At 40.8% G+C, this 21,229-nt stretch overlaps 3 protein-coding genes across 3 annotated transcripts; all 3 read left to right on the top strand.

Annotated features, from left to right (window-relative positions):
• The first annotated feature begins 2,069 nt into the window (after nucleotides 1-2,069).
• On the top strand, nucleotides 2,070-6,199 carry caiap (CARD- and ANK-containing Inflammasome Adaptor Protein). Its single transcript, XM_026346088.1, has 4 exons — nucleotides 2,070-3,426; nucleotides 3,565-3,748; nucleotides 5,149-5,371; nucleotides 5,450-6,199. The coding sequence occupies exons 1-4, from the start codon at nucleotides 2,241-2,243 to the stop codon at nucleotides 6,197-6,199; spliced, it is 2,343 nt and encodes a 780-aa protein (XP_026201873.1). The 5' UTR covers nucleotides 2,070-2,240.
• Nucleotides 6,200-9,381: 3,182 nt separating this feature from the next.
• si:dkey-86e18.1 (uncharacterized protein LOC557342 homolog) lies at nucleotides 9,382-11,646 on the top strand. Its single transcript, XM_026344829.2, has 5 exons — nucleotides 9,382-9,484; nucleotides 9,589-9,629; nucleotides 9,704-9,778; nucleotides 9,910-10,099; nucleotides 10,996-11,646. The coding sequence occupies exons 1-5, from the start codon at nucleotides 9,418-9,420 to the stop codon at nucleotides 11,514-11,516; spliced, it is 894 nt and encodes a 297-aa protein (XP_026200614.1). The 5' UTR covers nucleotides 9,382-9,417; the 3' UTR covers nucleotides 11,517-11,646.
• Nucleotides 11,647-13,540: 1,894 nt separating this feature from the next.
• faslg (Fas ligand (TNF superfamily, member 6)) lies at nucleotides 13,541-15,650 on the top strand. Its single transcript, XM_026344731.1, has 4 exons — nucleotides 13,541-13,891; nucleotides 14,527-14,569; nucleotides 14,670-14,732; nucleotides 14,823-15,650. Exons 1-4 carry the CDS (start codon nucleotides 13,613-13,615, stop codon nucleotides 15,239-15,241), a joined length of 804 nt encoding a protein of 267 aa, XP_026200516.1. The 5' UTR covers nucleotides 13,541-13,612; the 3' UTR covers nucleotides 15,242-15,650.
• The last annotated feature ends 5,579 nt before the right edge of the window (nucleotides 15,651-21,229 follow it).

The following is a 21,229-nucleotide window of genomic DNA, read 5'->3' on the forward strand; positions in this document are numbered from 1 at the left end:
ACAGACAGACAGGTAGATAGACAGACAGACAGACAGACAGACAGGTAGACAGACAGACAGACAGACAGGTAGACAGACAGACAGACAGGTAGACAGACAGACAGACAGGTAGGTAGACAGACAGACAGACAGACAGGTAGATAGACAGACAGACAGACAGACAGACAGGTAGACAGACAGACAGACAGACAGACAGGTAGACAGACAGACAGACAGACAGACAGGTAGACAGACAGACAGACAGACAGACAGACAGACAGGTAGACAGACAGACAGACAGACAGACAGGTAGACAGACAGACAGGTAGGTAGACAGACAGACAGACAGACAGGTAGACAGACAGACAGGTAGACAGACAGACAGGTAGGTAGACAGACAGACAGGTAGGTAGACAGACAGACAGATAGACAGGTAGATAGACAGACAGACAGACAGACAGGTAGATAGACAGACAGACAGACAGGTAGACAGACAGACAGACAGACAGGTAGGTAGACAGACAGACAGACAGACAGGTAGGTAGACAGACAGACAGATAGACAGGTAGATAGACAGGTAGACAGACAGACAGGTAGATAGACAGACAGACAGACAGACAGACAGGTAGACAGACAGACAGACAGACAGACAGACAGACAGGTAGACAGACAGACAGGTAGACAGACAGACAGGTAGGTAGATAGACAGACAGACAGACAGACAGGTAGATAGACAGACAGACAGACAGACAGGTAGACAGACAGACAGGTAGGTAGATAGACAGACAGACAGACAGACAGACAGGTAGATAGACAGACAGACAGACAGGTAGGTAGATAGACAGACAGACAGACAGACAGACAGACAGGTAGACAGACAGACAGACAGGCAGACAGACAGACAGGTAGACAGACAGACAGACAGGTAGATAGACAGACAGACAGACAGACAGACAGACAGACAGACAGACAGACAGACAGACAGACAGGTAGACAGACAGACAGGTAGACAGATAGATAGATAGACAGACAGACAGACAGGCAGATAGACAGACAGGTAGACAGACAGACAGGTAGATAGACAGACAGACAGACAGACAGACAGGTAGGTAGGTAGATAGACAGACAGACAGACAGGTAGACAGACAGACAGGTAGATAGACAGACAGACAGACAGACAGACAGACAGACAGACAGACAGGTAGACAGACAGACAGGTAGACAGATAGATAGATAGACAGACAGACAGACAGGTAGATAGACAGACAGGTAGGTAGGTAGATAGACAGACAGACAGACAGGTAGACAGACAGACAGACAGACAGACAGACAGACAGACAGACAGACAGGTAGACAGACAGACAGGTAGACAGACAGGTAGACAGGTAGACAGATAGATAGATAGATAGATAGATAGATAGATAGATAGATAGATAGATAGATAGACAGGTAGACAGACAGGTAGACAGATAGATAGATAGATAGATAGATAGATAGATAGATAGATAGATAGATAGATAGATAGATAGATAGATAGATGCTGCTTACATATTGACACACAAATAATATTCACATTTTCTGATCTATAGAGTTGTAGTTGCAGAGGCCATTCTGCTGCATAATGAATAGTTTTATTTTTATACTCTAAAGAAGCTACATTTCCTCCACCTTCCACTTCCTCCTACAGGTGGCACATTTGACACACACAGAATAACCTCAGACAAAAACATTTTGTTTGTTTTTGGTGTAAGATGGTACTAGATAATCAGTAGTTACATTTTAATATTGAATCAATATCCCACTGACTTTTGACTGTAGGCTGAGTGTGATCCAAATAGTAAAATGGGGTTACCCAGGAAGTGCATCACTTCTGCACCCACACATGTTAACTCACCCACACATGTGCAGACATACACACACACGGAAACCCCAAAACACACACATACATTTTTATCTTCATATGTACATTGTTTCTGTTTCCAAATTGAACATTTGACTTTACAGAGACTTTTACACAGAGAAGGCCTGTTATTTCAGTTTAAACAATAAACAATATATAAACAATAACAATATATGCTGCATGTTAACAATATTAGTTGGTTAGACAATCTCACATAGGGCAGGTTGAACTGGACAGATCTGTGTGCTGCTTGGCATTTGTCTGTATTTAGTTGCTAGGGTGAGGTGTTTCACTTAGCAGTAAGTAGCTTATAAACACACACCAGAGGAGCCAGAACTAGAAGTTAGTGTGAAGATTTAAAATGTTTAATGTACTCAAGAATTTAAATGCTCAAACAACATCAAAGTATAGCAACCCCTACGCTGTGGATGTGATCCGGGAAAAGAGGAGAGATCTGGTTCATGGGATCTCACATACAGAGGATCTACTGGATCTCCTCGTCAGGGAGGGCGTCATGACAGCAGCCAAGAAATCCATAATTCTGACATTTGGGACACGCAATGATCAGAACTCCAGGGTGCTGGACATCCTTGAGGCCAGAGGTGAGAGAGCATGTAGAAAGTTTTTCCATCCGTGTCTCATGCTAGCAGAACCCGACCTTTATCAGTGGATTAAGACCTACGTGGGGAGTGTGAACGAACGGGTTCGAGACACAAAGAGACAGCTGATTGGATATTTGCTGGAGAGAGAAATGGAGGGAATGGATAAAATTATTGATAGAACAGTCAGTCAGACTCATGAAAAAACACACAGTTTATTCACTGTTGAAGAAACTAAAACATTTAGCCCTAAAAACAAAGCCCCTATCTCTGAGCCACTTGAAGGATTAGAGAATAAACCAGCACAAAGCCAACCAGAACACCTCATTTACAAGATTGCTACAAATGGGGAGATAGTACTGCTGGAGGAACTGTTAGAAGACATTGATATCAACACTGTCAATTCATCCAATGAGACTCTATTACATGTAGCAGCAGAGCACGGCCATCTATCTGTAATAGAGCTCTTGATCAGAAAAGGTGCCAGACTGGACCTGCAGGATATTGAGGGCCACACAGCTCTTCACAGAGCAGCCAGCAAGGGTCACACTGAGATAGTCAGGGCCCTCATAAAGGCTGGCGCTCCCATTTACTCTCTGGATCTGCATGGAAAAACACCCATTCACCTGGCTGCAGAAAATCAGATGAGGGATTCTGTTAAAGTCCTGGTGGATGAAGAAGGCAAGCAGAGCAAGAGCCACACACAGGACATGTTTCTTCACATGGCAGCCGTCGAGGACAACTGGAGGCTAGCTGAATGGCTGCTGCAGGGCGGGGCCTCTGTTGATGCCAGAAACAAACAGAAAAAAACAGCTCTCTTTAATGCAGTTACAAGGAACAATGAGAAAACTGTGAATGTCCTGCTAAAAGCCGGGGCTAATGTTGACAGCGACGTTCTTAATGAAGCCATTAAGCTCAACCAGGAATCAATCCTTTGTCTGCTGCTTGGTGAGTCTTTTCATTAAAGACACTCATTGCCATTGTAAAGTTGTTTAACATCTTGAAGTAATGAAGCACTAGACAGTTTTTTTGGTGTTAATTACACATAAACAAAGATGATCTTATTGTGTTTCATTCAATACAAAGCAAATGCCAGAGGAGCTCTGAGTGAAGAAGTGCTGGGCTCTGCTCTCTTCTCAGCTGTTAGACAGAACCAGAGAGGAGTCGTTACCTCCCTGATAGACCACGGAGCAAATGTGAACATGTGTGACGAACAGGGGTACACCCCTCTCTTGCTGTCCGCTGAGCTGGGGCACACTGAGGTCTCCAGGTAACTGACTCCCTCCTTTTTATTCAGATGCTGGGAACTTCAGAGATGCTGCCAGTAACTTGACCTCTTGAAAATATATAAATACAAATGTTTCCCCTTTTTGTTGCATTGTGGGAAATCTTTTCATCAGATGTTTTTCATGAGTCTGCAGTATTACAGGAGCATATTGATGATTTTTTAAACTACTACTTTAGAAGATAAGGTCAATGATTTTTTTATATTTTTGTTATTGTCAGCAGTAACCTGCATGTAGGAATCCAGAACCAGGTTAGGCCTTTTCATCTATGCCATATACCTCCAATCTTGCCACAAAACTAGGCTCATGGAAACACATCATTGAGCCACAATGTTACACTGGGTGATATTTCTAAGTCTTTTTAAAAAATCTCCCATGGCTAACAATCGCAGTCACCGTGCCACTACTACTTTGTTGTTGTTTGTTGGGTAACAGGAGTTTGATAACATCAGCTACTCACCATCCTGCAGTTAACCATACACTGAACCACTGCCCAAGATTACCCACAGACTACAGATAAAGACTACAGAGACCAATAGAGGACAACATGAAACAAAATTACACCAAAGAAATGACAGTGTTTTGTTTACAGTACGTCATACAGTTATCTCATGCAGAAATTGTTGAGATACAACAACAGAAAGCATGATAAATATTTTCTATAGTTTATGTAATGCTGAGCAGACGGCACTGAAAGGAAACAGCCCCTCTCTGGCTGTGAATCCTCTAGACTATTACCTGCTGTATTTGCATATGGACATTATATGGTCTTTTAACTAGGTCCGTTTGAGTGATCAACTCATAGCACCTGCCTACCTGAACTCCCTCATCCAGGTCTACAATCCCTTCTGCCACTGTAGTCTACTAGTGAATAACATCTGGTGGTCCTCTCACCACTCAGTAAAAGATCCAAAGCAAAGCTCAGTGGTCCCACGATGGTGAAACAAGCTACCAAACTCTGCATGCTTAGCAGCCTCACTCCAAACCTTTAAAAATCTGCTAAAAGCAGAACTCTTCCACATATTCCTATGCACTAATTAAACTTTCTTCCTATTTCTTCCTTTAGCACTTTGCTTTAATGTTTTCTCCTTTACTTAGATATTTTGTTTTCCTTGTCTCTCACTTGTAAGTTGCTTCGGATAAAAGTATCTGCTAAATGAACAAATACATTATCATATAGGCCTATGTTTATGGATTTCTGCACACTGCAACAAGTGACCACATTCAACAGACAATAACACTGTATGTAAACATTTCACACGTACAGAACACACACCGTGACACAGGCAAATATGGAGCAGAGGTGTAATGTCCACATCACTCTTCCTTATTTTATATAGCTCTTTGTTATGGCCTAAAAATTGACTTTCTTCTTTTGTTTCAGTGTGCTAGTGGCAAATCAAGCCAAACTGGATGCTACCTTATCTGATCTCTCCTCGGCGTTACACCTGGCTGTCCACAGTGGCAGCGTGCCAATTGTGGAAACACTTCTGGAAAAGGGATTGTACCCCAACATCAATGGACCTAAAGCCCAAACCCCGCTACACCTGGCAGCTCAGGGTAACAGGTCTGACTTAGTTGGGCTGTTGTTAAAAGCTGGAGGACAGGTAAAAGTCAAACCAGCTGGTGACAGTTTTGTAGATATTTGCAGTATATTTGTGGAAACGTATCTGTGCTTTATTTAGGTGAATGCAGTAGCCCAGGATGGACGGACCCCTCTGCATTTAGCCAGTCACCGAGGCCATGCAGACACAGTAATGCAGCTTCTTCAAGTTAAGGCAGATCATGGAGTCAAAGACAAGCTGGGGAGGACAGCCCTGCATTTGGCAGCCTCTTCTGAGGGAGAAAGCTGTGTGGTGGACTTGCTGTTGTCAGCCAAAGCCGACCCAAACAGCACGGACAACGACAAAAGAACTGCCCTCCACCTGGCTGCCATGGAAGGAAAATTAGATGCTGTGATGTCGCTGTTGTCCCACAAGGCAAAAGGAGGAGCTAAAGACAGTGATGGTTCTACACCGCTTCATCATGCCGCAGCTGGTGGTCATGCCAACGTGGTATCTGCTCTTCTACAGTCACTCAACAACAAGGGGATAGAGGAGAGGAATGTGTGGAGGAAGACACCACTTCATGTCGCAGCTGAGAAAGGCCACGACAGCGTGGCTGCTCTGCTCCTGGAGGCCGGAGCAAAGATCAACACCACAGATCACTGCAAAGACACCCCTCTGCACTGTGCTGCACGCAGTGGACACCAGGAGGTAGTGAAGAGGCTTGTCTGCTGGGGCCAAGCTGGGCACATGGGACGGAATAAGAAGGCCAATCTGCACGCTACAAATAGTGTGGGAAAGACACCGCTGCAAGTGGCAGAGAGTGGAGACACAGTGGAACATGAGAACATTGCAACTTTACTCAAGAAAAAGATGCTTCTCATCAAGTAGAGGGGGGAAAGTTAAAAAGCAACTGACAGGAACTAAAATGGAGATGTTCAGGAACTCAAACACAGATACATCGCTTCTCAAACCTTTCATCACAAACTGCAAAATGTGTTGAAGGCTTGTTCTTTATTAAATTACACGGCTAAAAAAAAGGGAATACTGAAAAATAAAAGTCATTCAGAGACTTTCATCTTAAGTAAATAAGGACTGTACTGTATGTACTGGACAGCAAAAGGAGATTTTACTCTCTGCTCAGTATTCAAACATTCACAAATCTGTTCTCTTAACATAAACACAAATTCTAAAGCTAAATAATCTGTGTAAACACAATGAGCACTTTCATTCAATAATTATAACACTCACTATGTTTCTTTTGCCTGGCCTTTGAGTTGGCCACATCCTGTTGTTCTTTGGGAAAAAGTGCAGTTAAAAGCTACAATATACACCCATTAGCCACAACATTAAAACTACCGGGTGGTTTTAATGCAGTGGTGGACGGGGCTCAGAATGAAAACTCTGCAGCTACACTGCCCCACACACAGCAACAACAACATTAAAATCATTAAAACCATCAGGTGGTTTTAATGTTATGGCTGATCAATGTCCATTTCACATATCAAGGTGTGATTCATGTTGGATGACTGTAGATCGATGATCTGGTGCTTGTGAAGCAGTTTTACCTTTGCTATGATGTGTTTCTTCCTGTATGATTGTTGGAAAAAAAAAGTTCACACACAAAACCACTGGAGACCTGAGGTCATGGTGGGATTTTTTTTCAAATCTAGTTTACAATAAGCAAGACTGCAGTTTCTTTTCCCCCACAATGCTTGTATTGTGCCACAATCTTCTTTTCTTCAGAAAATGCTCTGTCATAATAATGGATTGACACGGTTATACTTTATAATGCAACATACTCCAGAGAAATTAACAACCTGTAAGGGTATTTTTAGTGTAAAAAGATTATTACATAGTGCAATAAAAGACTTATTTAAAGTACATTTACATTAATGTCAGGTTACTAAAATTCTTTGTAAAGAAGTGGTAAACTAGCTTGTATTAAAAAAGTAATTATTAGATTTTAATTAAACTATTCTGGTGTTAAATCTCAATATTTGAAAATGGGGACATTTTACCAAATTAAACAAACATTTTCTCATTTAAAGGACCCTGATATCATGAGGACAAAAATTATGTCCTCTAATGAGACAACACATACTCTCTGCTCATCACTTGACGAATGCCATCTATAAACTGAAAGTGGTGGAGGTGTAATGGATTTTTTCAGCAGCAGGGAGGCTGGTCAGAATTGAGAAAAAGGGTGAATGCAGTCAAATACTGAAAGATCTTCAAAAAACCTAGAGTGCATAAAATCTGATACTGGGCTAATAGTTCACCTTTCAGAGGAAACAGCCAATACACTTGAGTGGCTTTAGGACAAGAATCTGACTGTCCTTGAGTGGCCCAGCCAAAGCCCAGACTTCAACCATACAGAACATCTAGAGGTACCAGAAGTTGTTCACAGACACTTTCTATCCAATCTGATGGAGTGTGTATAGGAGGCTTTGCCTGCAGCACTCAGGTGTGAGAAGGTTGTAGAGTCTCAACCAGGTAGATCTGGAGCTGTAATTGCTGCCAAAGGAGCTACAAAGTACTGAATTAAGGGTGAGAGATAAATAAGCACATGTGTTAGCTTCTCATTTCTTAAACAACCATGTCAGATGACACATGCTGTAGTCATGGAAAAGATGTTATTCTGTTTCAGAAGGGTCAAATTATTGTCATGAATCAAGAAAAGAAAACATCTAAGCCTATTTATGAAACTACAAAAATTGGGTTAAGAACTGTCCAATGGAAGAAGGTCATGTGGTCTGATGAGTCCAGATTTACCCTGTTCCAGAGTGATGGGAGCATCAGGGTAAGAAGAGAGGCGGGTGAAGTGATGCACCCATCATGCCTAGTGCCTACTGTACAAGCCTGTGGGGGCAGTGCTATGATCTGGGGTTGCTGCAGTTGCTCAGGTCTAGGTTTAGCAACATTATGTGTCCAAAGAATGAGGTCAGCTGACTACCTGAATATACTGAATCACCAGGTTATTCAATAACCTGATGTTACGGGCATATTTCAAGATGACAATACCAGAAATCATCGGGCTCAAATTATGAAAGAGTGGTTCAGGGAGCATGACACATAATTTTGCTGATGTGCAGGAGAAGACTTTGTGCAGCAGTCTGAGCTAAAAGCGGACAGGCAGTAAAAAAAAAAAAAAAAAGCAGATACAACAAGAGACAGCAGTGTGGTCACATACAGTTTCACCATGGTAGTGTGTTAACAGCGTGAACTGCTTTATAGGTCACAAAAGCTTTATGTATATTTAGCTGCCACATTGTCTGCCTGTAAAGTTTCCCTCTGCCTTAAAATGTATTTAGTGCTTTTAAAAATCTAAAATTAAATGACAATTGAGATACAGTTTTCTTCAGGGTTAAATTTACTAGAGTCATCAAGGACAATTATTAAATGATTATTTTTATATTAACTTCAATTACACCAAGAATGACCTAAACACTGAACAGATGAATATGTCTATGCACAAGAAATCAAATAAACTGCTTGTAAAACACTTCCCTTAACTTTTCCCTAAAACAAGTTGAAACATTGATGCAGCTGACAACAGAACACATTTCTACTGGCTCTCAGTCCTCCAGAAAATTCAGGTTGCATTTCTGGATACAGAAGTGGACTGCACACGGTGGGTTGTATTAAATGACAGCTCTCCACAGCTTATTTGACTAGTGTTATCACCAACTGTGGCTTCCACCCCTAACTAGATGCACTGTGTAGTCCCTGAATCCTGTCACAATACCACGTACCGTTTATGGGTGCCCAAACAAATATATGCATACCTTGTAAATATAATATTATAGGAAAATTCACGTTTCATATGTAGTTCTCTACTTTTTTCTTTAATTTAATCTGATCTTAAACAAAGTGTTGAAGGTTTTTAATCAAAGGTTACACTCCTCTCAAACGTATACATAACATAGATAAATAAAACAAAATGCAATAAAACTACATAAAAAGTTCAAAAGCTCAATGTTTTTTTTAATAAACATTTTCTAGGTCAGTGCGGTCTGATGACGTTTAGAGTGTGTTCTCGCGATATGTCAGTACCACGTGACTTTGTTTTGCGTGAGCTGCTGCTCTCTGAGAGACAGACGTGAAAAATGGCGAGAAACGAAGAGAAGCAGCAAGGAAGACTGAACAGACTGTGGCTCCAGAAGGAGAGAGAGGGTACGTAGCCAACAGCAGCAAACACCGACACTGAATTATCATGTTTGTGGTAGAAACGCCGTCCTGTAGGGAGTGCTAGCTGTACGTTTCTTTATCTCCTACAGAGGGACGCATCCGGGATGTACAGGAGCGCAGACCCAAGCTGGTAATAAAGAAATAACACATTTACTGGTTTTAACCTGGACTAGCTGGTTTGAACCATCCTGTTTTGCTCCACAGGCTACTCTTACCTCAGTGTCCTCTGTGAAAAAGTGGATCCCCAGCATCAAGAATGAAATAGAGTATTACTTGCAGGTAAAGTTGTTGTTGTTGTTGTTGTTGTTGTTGTTGTTGTTGTTGTTGTTGTTGTAGTGCTGATTCCACTGTGACTGTCCTTGGTTGCTCATGATTGAAAGCTGTGCCTGTTTTGGGCTTTTCCCTCTCAGCAGTCCCAGCTTTCTCATTATCCTGAGAGGAAGATCGCTGAGTTCCAGCAGCACATTGAAGCTTTAGAAAAGGAGTACAAGAGCTTCACTGCCAAACTGCGAATGCTTGATCCTTCCTGTAAACACAAGCCGTGGACCCCTCGAGCGTACTGCAAAAGGAGAGCAGAGACGCAAGAGTGTCCAAGCATCGGTCAGTGTCTCGCACTTAGATTAAAAGTTGTTGAGAAATGACATGATGACGTGTTAAAACTATACTATACTATGTCACAGGTTCTTACTACCCTCCTGTCACTTCACATACACACATGGACAAAATTTGGTTCTCCTCTGTTAAAAATAGAAAAACCCACAAAGGTCACTTAAATAACTTGAAACTGACAAAAGTAATAATAAATTAATTTAGTAAAAACTTACTAAAAAATAACTCATGAAAATCAGACATAGCTTTTAAGTTGTGGTTCAACAGAAGTTTAAAAAAAAAACAACTAATAAAACTGGTCTGGACAGAAATTATGTTAACTCAGTGACCTTTGCAGGTTTTTCTTTCTTTAACAAAAGGGTACCAACAATTTTATCCATGCTGTAGATACTTTTAATTTAATTTATAGATATTTTGATTATCTTTCTAATGTAAATTGAATATATAGGTAAGGTTATCAAGATAGCTACACACATGGGAATGGTGCATGTACAGTGTCAATTTTTTAGCTTGTAAAATGTTAACTGTAGCTTAATTACAGGTAGTTGCAGATACAGCTAAGTTAAACACTTGAATCAACAGGCATTATAACTTAGCTCTATGCTCAAAGCTCTACTGGTATGTTTCTCTCGTTCATGCTCTATTTTTGTCCCTACATCCAGCTAGGGATACAGGTCAATGAAAGAAAAGAAAAGGTTTAACATTTCTTGATCACAGGGATGAAACTCTTTGTTTGCCATTTATACCTGTATACTTTTCCCTTGCTGCTACATGTGTGATCTTATTTGACTAATTGTTAGTTTTGAGTGAACGGTTCATTTAACACATTAGTAGCTGACAAGGCCTCTGACCTTTCATTTCTTTTGTGGTATCTTTCCTTTTCACAGTTAAAAACCCTCGGCAGAGTGACTCAAATGAGAACTGTGGTCAGTGCCGTGGAGGCAAGAGTGATTTGGACAGTCATTGGACAAGACAGAAATGTCTCAGCTATTCAGAGACCAGATTTCAAACCCATTTCCTCACCAACACAATCTCAGAAATCTCAGAGACAGTCTGCAAAGACCAGGACCAGCCCCTGTCCTTTGACCGTACACGGTTGGCAGTGGCTGCTGCTGCATTCAGAGGATCATCAATTCAGCCCTGCTCTTCTCCAACACAGAACCTAGCTAGAGCGCTGCAGTCTGGACTGCCAAACCTCAATAACTCTCCATCAGGACAAACATTTTCATTGCAGTGCAGAGGCACACAAAACAATGACAGAACAACAGTTGACAGCACCCACGAACATAAGTCAGAGTCGGGAGCAGCACAGAGGATACCTGGGAAATCAACAAGCATCTGTAAAACTGAAGAGAGGTCTGGACATGTTCTGGGACTAGACTGTTACTCTTCTTCTGATGAGGACTGAGACATGTCATTTTTAGGCTGTAATATAGTAGAAATATAGTTTTTCATTCATATTTAATGAAATCTCTTTTGTTCATTCAGATGCAGGCGGTGGTTTGTGTGAACAAAAATAAAACTATTTATAAAAATTACATTAGATAATTATTTTTGTTGTTGTTGTTGTTGTTGTTGTTGTTGTTTTTATTTTTTACCTTTTTAACCAACCAAAAACTTTAAATTTATGTATCTTGGTGTGTGAAAAATTACCATGACTGAGAATCACAAAAACTTGTTAGGATATGTAGAAAAGAGGCAATTAATTATTAAATTATCAATTTGTTTCAGTTTCAAACTAAAGCCCCACTCGCAGGGCCTGCTGCGTCAGGGGAAAGGGTATGTTTGCAAAAAAAGGCATGAGTAACATCATTTAGAAATTCAGTGTCATTTTTCAGTCATCAGTCACCAAGACCACAACTATCTCCACTGTGTAACAGAAAGAAGGGAGACCGGGTGAGAAACAGTAATTGATTTACTGATTCTTGCTGATTCAGTGATTCATTTTAGTCTCCTTGTTTGGTTTTATTAACTGGAGCAGTAACTCTGAAAACGACCTGGTTAGAACCCAAAACCCCACACTCCCACCTAACCCACTCTGCGCTGCTGCTGCTGCTGCTGCTGCGAGGATCGTTTTGAGCATGACACTTCTGGGAAACAGACACATCAGCTCTTAGACTGCAGACACTTTGCAGTATATGGTTTACTTTGACGTAGTTACTCATTTGGTTAGAGCTCTGTATGCACGCTGCAGGGTGGGTGTCCCTTCGTGCAGGGGCTTGGAGAAACGAAACAAACGTTTTGCAACAGTGGACATACAGAACCGAAGACCGAGGAGCATAGAAACACAAAAACCTCTAAACAACTGAAGAAAATGATAACAGATGGATGAACAGTTTGCCTTAGTTTTAGTGAAGACTTGCACAAAGCAGCGCTGCTGCTGCAACTTTAACTGCAATGCTGGTTTTAATATGCAGTGAGTTCCCACCTATGAGGTTGGAAAGATGCCCTTAGTCAAAAACCACCAAAAGCCCACTGAACACTGTTCACTAATATTTGGAAACTTATCATCATTGATTATCAGCAGATTACCAGTTATGTCTTATGGAAACTGCATAATGAAAACCGCAATGAAAAAGCAGTATAATTGCCCTGTATCCTAGGAAACAAACCTAAGTGGCAGAAAGACCACAGTGGTAATAACTCCTTACTGAGGGGGGAAGCGGTGTACATGTTTAACTTTCCTGTAAGCTGTTCTCTGAGGTATTGGTTAGGGTTACTTCTCACCTTCGTAGAGTATCACTGCCTGTCTCGCTAGCAGCTCATCACAAGCAGCAGCCAGCTCGAAAGCCAATGCAGAGACAAACGTCCTTTTCATGTGGCAGCAGCGTCTTCCCACCAAGAATACGCTGTGTTCTTCTGAAACTGCTGCATCACTGTTTACTAACACGCTACGGCCCATAATCCATACTGTGTTTGATTAAAAAATGCTTTTTTTTATTTAGAGTGTGCAGGAGAAGCAGTGATTGAAAGTATTTTACCTGGGACCCAGACCTAGCACATGTAAAGTGCTGAGCAGGTGTCTGTTTGTGGTTGCTAAATCTTTCCTTTCGTGGAATTTGTGAAAAGGTCTCATCACATGAGTTGGTGGTGGTTAGTGAAGTAGGGGTCAGCTGAAACCTCTAGTTTCCTTTCTCTTCACACCTCTTCAGAGCTACATTTCTCTGTGCACACTGAAGAGTGCAAAGACAAAGTTAAACTAGCAAGTGAACTTACATGTATAAATAAATGCTTGTGGCAAAGCGGCCCAGAAAGAGGAACAGCTGATGGGCGGCTTGATTGGTTGATAGTTTCTTGTTTCATGTTATGTCTCATGTTAGTATGAGAAGTGATGTGAATCTGCCTTCAGCTAATGATGTATGTGGGAGGGCTTTGTGGGTGGTAAAAGTCTTCACAGCTATCGCTTGGCCTTTAAAGACAGAGGTGCTCAGACAAAAGTACACACCTCTTTCATGCATAGGCGACACATGAACACACAGTTTGTCTCACAGTAGGACTTGCATCATGAGCTGTGACCAGTGCTATCCGTTGCCACAGGTTTACCTCGTGGATGGGGGTGGGGGTACGCAGCGCTCTGGTCAGTCTCCGAGTCTGGTACCCTGCTGGTCCTTCCCGCCTGCCCAGGAGAGGGTGAGGAGCCACGGGAAGAGTCGGGGCTTCATGGGAGTCAGCCCCTGTCTGGCCATTGTCTTGATGCTACTGTTCCTGCTTGTGTTTGCAGCCCTGGGGTTTGAAGCCTATCAGATACACAACATGCAGATCGCACTAAGAGATGTGACAGAGGTAAGAAGTCACTGGGTGGGAAAAATTAGTTGTTACTTATGTTGCTATACTAAGGATAAAGAAATCGCTGTGAGCTTGAAAAAGTAACTGTGACTGTAGTATGTATAGAAATTATTAAGGTGATGGCACTTTGAAAAGAAAGTAAAATAATTGTTGCGCAATAGTAATAGTAATAGTATAGTAACAGCAAAACAATGTATAGGAATACTTATTAATATATTTTAACATTTGTATAACATTGGTCTTTGTACCATTTTAATGGTACAAAAATGTAAAAGGTGTGACTTCTCTCACCTTTACGTGGACAGGGGCTGATATGGAGGTGTAAGGTGGGAGCATGGAAATCATGTCTGGAAAGTTAACACACAGCTACAAAGGCTAATAATTGATTCATTTCAGTTTGCCACGATTTGAAAAAGTTGATATACCTCAGCCCTGCGTTGACATTTAAAGATGCAAACCAAGTACATAGTCGTTCCATCTGTGGTCACCAGTCCAGAGAGACAGGATATCCTCTGTGACTCGTGCTCTGAGAGAACATATGAAGAAGAAAAAAGAAAAAAGAGCCGTGAGGCACAGCAGTCTATGTGATGTGGTACTGAAATGTCTCCATCTTTTCTTTCATTTCGCTTAAGGGTGAACCAGTGACCGAGTTTAATGCAGCTCAGAAGCAAATTGGCAAGTATAAACGTGCCTTACCACACATCAATCATGCCCAACGAAGTGAAAATGTTCCCGAATGATAGAAATCATGTGACTAATCTGAGGGTTGTTACAGGTGTCCATGAACCTGAGATCAATGAAGAAGAGAAGGAAAAAAGAACAGCAGCACATGTGATGGGTAACTATTTCATTCAAATCTAAGCTACACTCCATGATCTATACTATTAAAATCAACATATTTGGTGACAGCACACATCTCCTCTTGCAGGGCGGATTGAAAAAGATGATTTTCGTAAGACTTTGCGCTGGGAGCCAAGGATAGGTGTGGCCTTCGTGTCTGGAGGAGTGAGCTACCGGGTTGAAGATGGCGCTCTGCAGGTCAACAAGAGCGGACTGTACCACATTTACGCACGAGTGGAGTTGATCTTCAGGCATTGCTCGGTCACCTCCTCATTTGTTCACAATGTGTTTGTGAGGAGAACAGGGTATTCCTCACCTCACACACTGATGGAGGCCCACAGAGAGGGTTTCTGCTCTCATCAACCGGGGCATGCCTGGACCACAGAGAGCTATCTCGGCTCCACCCTGACCCTGCAGAAAAACGACAGAGTTTATGTGAATGTATCACACCCAGCGTTTCTTAGTCATTCCCATTATGGTAACTTCTTTGGTCTGTATGAGATCTGAAGAGTTGAGAGTGGTGGGCTTTGGGTTTTATTGTATTACTCCAGGGAAAGAATGTAAACTGCTCAGACCGTCTTAGGCAGGGTTAAATCTTACTCATTACTGTACCCAACTGCTTCCGATGTTGAATATGACTCCTATGACAGGTGATAAATGCACTGAGTTGCATAATATGGTTCTCTCATGTTACGGGCCTGAGAACGCATTCCCTCTTATTTCAAATTAGTGGCTTATTTCCACACCGAAGCACAAACCATGTTCTGCCTTTTAAAGATGAGAGAGTCAGTTAACACTAAAGGTGCTGATTTAGCTGTAGCATTTTTTATGTATTTATTTTGATGTGTAAATATGTGAAGGTTTTTTTTTTACGTTTGTTTGAAGTAAATAAAGGCATAGTTTAAGTTATTGTCCATTTGGTGAAATGATGATGTGGGCTAACGAGTAAAGTCTTGAAATCTGTAGGTGTTCACATACTTGAGCACCCACATACTTGAGTTTTGTTCATAACCACTGGAAAGTATTTAGGTAAAGACACCAACTCAGGCTTTGCTCCTGATAATCAAATTGATTTCCATATATTCCACTGAGGTGCAGCAGCAGCAGCAGTCTGAAAGGTGGATCTTCTAGTTGGAAACCTGCCAGTTAAAATTCTATAACAAGTGCAGAAATGTTATTTCCCCTGTTTAACTGAAAGTTTACAATTTTGCTTACAGATCACGGTGCAGTGCACTTGCATTTTATTTTTTTGTTCAGTTTAACACCCTTGTTGCGCTGATCATATCCTGTAGACCACAAACACACATTTATGTAAATGTGAGATGCAAGAAGATGTGCAGGCCGGGCACAGATGAGGGGAGAAAATGGTGGCAGCTTTGACGTGGGTTTCCTTCCTGTGTGAATTTCACGAGGGTCTTGCATTGCGCAAGTTGATTTTTGGTTCATGAAAGACTTTCTTCTTTCTTTTAACCATATGTTAACTTCCAAACTCCTTTACATTTATTTTTATTTCAATAGCATGAATGCATTAAGAGCTTAGTAGATCTTTAAAACATAAACAAACTACTATATTTCAGTCATTTCTGTCTAAACCACAAATTACTCACAGTATCTCAGTGGTTACTGATCAATGGAAATATAAATGGGGCCCTGAATAGCAGTTCTGACTTGAGCCAGTGTGCATGACACATTTTTGTGTTTCCCATATTTCATTCATGTTTTAGTCTAGTGTGTAATCCAGAGGCTGAATCATTTCCACCTCATTTACAGCTAGTTTAGTAACAAAAATTAATGTTTCCTAAGGCTTGTTTCAAGATGCAGAGGTGTCCGGATATCAGAGTATTTGCTAATGCTGCGACACAATTAAAAAGACCTAATCTGAACTAGTAACATCCTGTCTGTAATCAAGTCTGCCATCAGTAAACTTGGGTCTTCTTCCTAACGACACTTTTTACTGATCACTCTCTTGGGCTGTGGCTAAAAAGAAAATAGTGTGTTTTTCCACTAGTCAAGCTCAGAATATGTATCTATGTGTGTCCATATCTGCATCAAATTGTCCACTATTAGCCTCTTTGGTATAGTAAGTGCCAGGAATTATCATTTTTAAACCCTTGTCTATTTGAAACTGAAATGTTTTTTAATGTGAAGCCCTTTCAAGCTAAATAGTGCTTTGATAAATACAGTAATTAGTAGACTTCGAGAAGCTGTTGTATTTAAAGAACTACCCCTAAAGGGTATTAAAGAGCTGAGCAAATGTCACAGAGCAGAGGAGTGTTTATTATCCCCTCACCACAGCCACACAATCAGATAAATCTAAAATAGCTAATAAAGCTGAGAGGCAGCCAAGAGTTAACTCATGGGTTGAGGCTTTCTACACAAACAAGTAGAAGATAAGATATTTTGCAAAGCATGCACAGCAAATGAAGATGAAAGTGTTTTTATGCCAGAACTCATGCGGATTTTTTACAGTACTGGCTCAAATCTCTGGCCCAGGATCCATACTGGAAGAGAAACACTGATTTAAATAGGGTGTTTGCAACACCAACAGGTTCTTACGTATTTTTGAGGGGAGCTACACCCTCGAACCCAGCTATAAACCTCTCTCCTGCACCACAGGAGTGAGGGAATATGGTTTTGTGGCTGCGTATTGTGACACTGCAGGACACAATACGCAGTCAAGATTGACCAACTCAGTGTAGTACAGACAGAGTACTACTAGTAGTAGTAGTAGTAGTAGTAGTAGTAGTAGTACAGAGTCCACTAGTAACTACTAAATATACATTTTTGGCTGTTTGAGACAGTCACTGTGTCGATATCTCTGTTGAACCCCAGCGACTACACGAACCTTTTCAGTTTCTGTATCTGTGTTATTGCACGTCAGTTCATCAACACCCGAAACTTTGAATTTTGCGTGTTACACCCCAACCACATGATTTAACGGAAATTAAACAGTCAATATACATTTATCTGAAAAATATTTTGTATCGACATCAGCCACACTATGTGATTATTTCAAAAGTTAGGGTGTACAGTATTCACAATTGTTCTTCTAGTCTTTACTGCCCAACTGCCTGCTGAAGCCCCAAACCCTTACACTGAAATGACATTAGACAGGCATCCTGTCACAGCCAGTAAAGAGAGGCGAAACTGTCTCTGTGTGTGTCTGTGTGTGTGAGATCCTGTTTAAAACATTTGAAACTATCATTGCAAGCATGTTTTCTTAGATTTAAGTTAATTTAGTGGATTGAAAGCGATCACAGACAGAGGTACAGTCACTCTACTGAAGTGGTCGATATTTTAGTGTAGTCTGTTTTTTGTTGTAGGTTAGGTCTCAGTTTCAAATAAAGTCTCTGAAAATTCATTAAAAATTCTGTACTATCTGTCTCCCCCCCTAAATATTCATGAGTTAGAAGATTTAACTTTAAAAACAGTTCAAAACCACCAAGGCTGTGTGGGAATGATCAAATTCACAGTGACTAACCTGCTCACCAAGTGTCTCCAAATTCAAATTTAAATGATGCTCAAATCCTGATTTGTACAGTGGAACACTGCTTTTTTCCAACCAAACTACACCCACTTGAAACCAGCAAGAAGACGTCAAAGAAAAACAGAATAATGCAAAGTGATGCATAAAATTTCTCAGTGAAAATACTGTGCTCATGTAGAGTGTATTAACTCACAGTAAGAAGATTACTGAGAACTGTTTTAGTGCCTTTAAGGTAATTGTTATGCTACCTCCTTCACAACATAAGGTGTTGTTTCAGCTCTGTGGCTGCGCTTTGGGGAAGACCTGTATCAATGTCACCATAAAATGAGGGCCATAAAGCAATGTGTTTCCAAATGTGTGAGGATAAACCTTACTCTCCTGTGCAAACCTTCACTCTACCAATATCTTTAGCTTGAACTGGAACAGTGACCTTAAGTTAGCTTCAGCCCTCACTAATGATCTCCAGCAAATCACTGCAGCCAGGGTCCAACCTGGTGTGGAAAGCTCTCTTGGAAGAGAGGCTGTTGTTCAAGCAAATTGAAGTCCACTGTTTAGAAATGAGACTTCAATCCAAACAATTACAACAATTTTTTTATTTGAGGGTTCATATATAAAGTAGGAGTAGAAGTTGTTTGGACAAGATGCAAATGACTCTGTGTGACTCATGTGACAAAGAATAACTAAGGAGGCCCAGAGGATCTTTACCTGACCTGATCTTCACCTTGGCTCTAGCTCCATCTGGCACATATCTTATGAACTGCATTTAATTTCACTGCAAGGCCACAAGAGCAAAAATACACTGCTCAAAAAATTGAAGAAACACTTTGTGAACATATCAGAACTGGATAGGGAAACAAATCATTCTGGATATCTCTCCTAATATGAACTGGTTGATGTGTTAGGGATGAAATGATGCCACGTTGTTTGACAGAAATTGTTATAGAAATAATGAAAATGAAATAAAACCCATGGACCAAACTGTCTGTAGGAGTTTTATTTCCATGCAAAGAATAGTCAACAGTCATGCAGAGTGTGGGAGCAGTCTGCAGAGTGAAGCACAAGATAGTAAATGTGTAACAAACATAACAAGCCCTGCATATAAGTGGGAGGTTGTGACCCTGAAAGAAGACGACCTTATTATATGGGTCACAATGAACATAGGTTAAGAGTAAACATTTAATCTCAGTAATGTTAACTCCACGTTGGTTTTAAAGAAGTGAAGTGTCCAGCATTAGAGTGACATTTACGCAGAACAATAAGTTCTAAAAACACCCATGGTCTCTAAAATCAAAGCTCCCTTTACAAAATGAAAATGATCACAGAAATAACAGTTAAGAAATGATGCAACAGATTAGTTAATTTTGTTAACTTTTATTACAGCTACTCAAAGTGGTACTCAGTAGGTTGCATGGCCCCCACATGCTTGTATGCATGCCTGACAAAGTCAGGGCAAGCTCCTAATTAAAAAGAAAATTCTGAAGTATCTGTCTACACTCTTAGATATTCATGATTTAAAAGGTTTAACTTTAAAAACAGTTCAAAAACACCAGGGCTGTGTGGGAATGATCAAATTCACAGTGACTAACCTGCTCACCAAGTGTCTCCAAATTCAAATTTAAATGATGCTTAAATCCTGATTTGCACAGTGGAACAGTGCTTTTTTCCAACCAAACTACACCCACTTGAAACCAGCAAGAAGACGTCAAAGAAAAACAGAATAATGCAAAGTGATGCATAAAATTTCTCAGTGAAAATACTGTGCTCATGTAGAGTGTATTAACTCACAGTAAGAAGATTACTGAGAACTGTTTTAGTGCCTTTAAGGTAATTGTTATGCTACCTCCTTCACAACATAAGGGGTTGTTTCAGCTCTGTGGCTGCGCTTTGGGGAAGACCTGTATCAATGTCACCATAAAATGAGGGCCATAAAGCAATGTGTTTCCAAATGTGTGAGGATAAACCTTACTCTCCTGTACAAACCTTCACTCTACCAATATCTTTAGCTTGAACTGGAACAGTGACCTTAAGTTAGCTTCAGCCCTCACTAATGATCTCCAGCAAATCACTGCAGCCAGGGTCCAACCTGGTGTGGAAAGCTCTCTTGGAAGAGACGTTGTTGTTCCAGCAAATTGAAGTCCACTGTTTAGAAATGAGACTTCAATCCAAACAATTACAACAATTTTTTTATTTGAGTGTTCATATATAAAGTAGGAGTAGAAGTTGTTTTGACAAGATGCAAATGACTCTGTGTGACTCATGTGACAAAGAATAACTAAGGAGGCCCAGAGGAACCTGGTCTTCACCTTGGCTCTAGCTCCATCTGGCACATATTTTATGAACTGCATTTAATTTCACAGCAAGGCCACAAGAGCAAAAATACACATAGGGTTATGGACCTTCTACAGCCCTGTCCAGCTCTCCTAGAGTAAGTGCCTGTCTCTAGGAATCTTCCCTGTGCTCTTGAGACTGTGCTGGAAGACACAGTAAACCTTCTGACAATGGTATGTACTGATGTAACATCCTGGAGGAGTATTTCTTTATCATTACATCAATATCCCTGAAACTCTATTGATTTAAAGCTAAATTCACAATAAAAAATGTTCCTTTAATTTTATTTCAACAGTGTAAACAAACACACGTTTTGTACCAGTCACACCGTGTTCTCTGTAATGAATGTTGGATTGGTTCACTTAAAAAACCTGTTTGGGCCTCATGAAACCATCAAACCTTTTACCTCCATGCCTTATGACAAACTCTAGCTGAGAATTTAGGATTTTTTTTCACAAAAGATCAGGGCTTACCATTGAGGACTTACAGCCATTTTATGCAGAGTTCCTCAATTTTCAGAGGTTCAAACATATTTGGACAATTGACTAACAGGAGGTTAACTGACCAGGTGTAATCCATCCATTCATGTGAAGCAAATAAAAGGGGTGAAGTCAATATCAGGCAGCAAGTTGGAAAAGAAAAGAAAGAAAGCACTGGTGAGCTCAACAACAGCAGAAAGC

The sequence above is a fragment of the Anabas testudineus genome, chromosome 4 (genome assembly GCF_900324465.2).
Source record: "Anabas testudineus chromosome 4, fAnaTes1.2, whole genome shotgun sequence".
Taxonomy (NCBI): domain Eukaryota; kingdom Metazoa; phylum Chordata; class Actinopteri; order Anabantiformes; family Anabantidae; genus Anabas; species Anabas testudineus.

Bases quoted from the DNA above. Each gene is read 5' to 3' on its own strand.
- caiap (XM_026346088.1), top strand. From the start codon at position 2,241: ATGTTTAATGTACTCAAGAATTTAAATGCTCAAACAACATCAAAGTAT. The intron at 3,427-3,564 runs GTGAGTCTTTTC...TTCAATACAAAG, and splicing joins AATCCTTTGTCTGCTGCTTG to CAAATGCCAGAGGAGCTCTG. The intron at 5,372-5,449 runs GTAAAAGTCAAA...TGCTTTATTTAG, and splicing joins TGTTAAAAGCTGGAGGACAG to GTGAATGCAGTAGCCCAGGA.
- si:dkey-86e18.1 (XM_026344829.2), top strand. From the start codon at position 9,418: ATGGCGAGAAACGAAGAGAAGCAGCAAGGAAGACTGAACAGACTGTGG. The intron at 9,630-9,703 runs GTAATAAAGAAA...TTTGCTCCACAG, and splicing joins AGGAGCGCAGACCCAAGCTG to GCTACTCTTACCTCAGTGTC. The intron at 10,100-10,995 runs GTCAGTGTCTCG...TCCTTTTCACAG, and splicing joins GCAAGAGTGTCCAAGCATCG to TTAAAAACCCTCGGCAGAGT.
- faslg (XM_026344731.1), top strand. From the start codon at position 13,613: ATGAGCTGTGACCAGTGCTATCCGTTGCCACAGGTTTACCTCGTGGAT. The intron at 14,570-14,669 runs GCAAGTATAAAC...GGGTTGTTACAG, and splicing joins TGCAGCTCAGAAGCAAATTG to GTGTCCATGAACCTGAGATC. The intron at 14,733-14,822 runs GTAACTATTTCA...CTCCTCTTGCAG, and splicing joins AACAGCAGCACATGTGATGG to GGCGGATTGAAAAAGATGAT.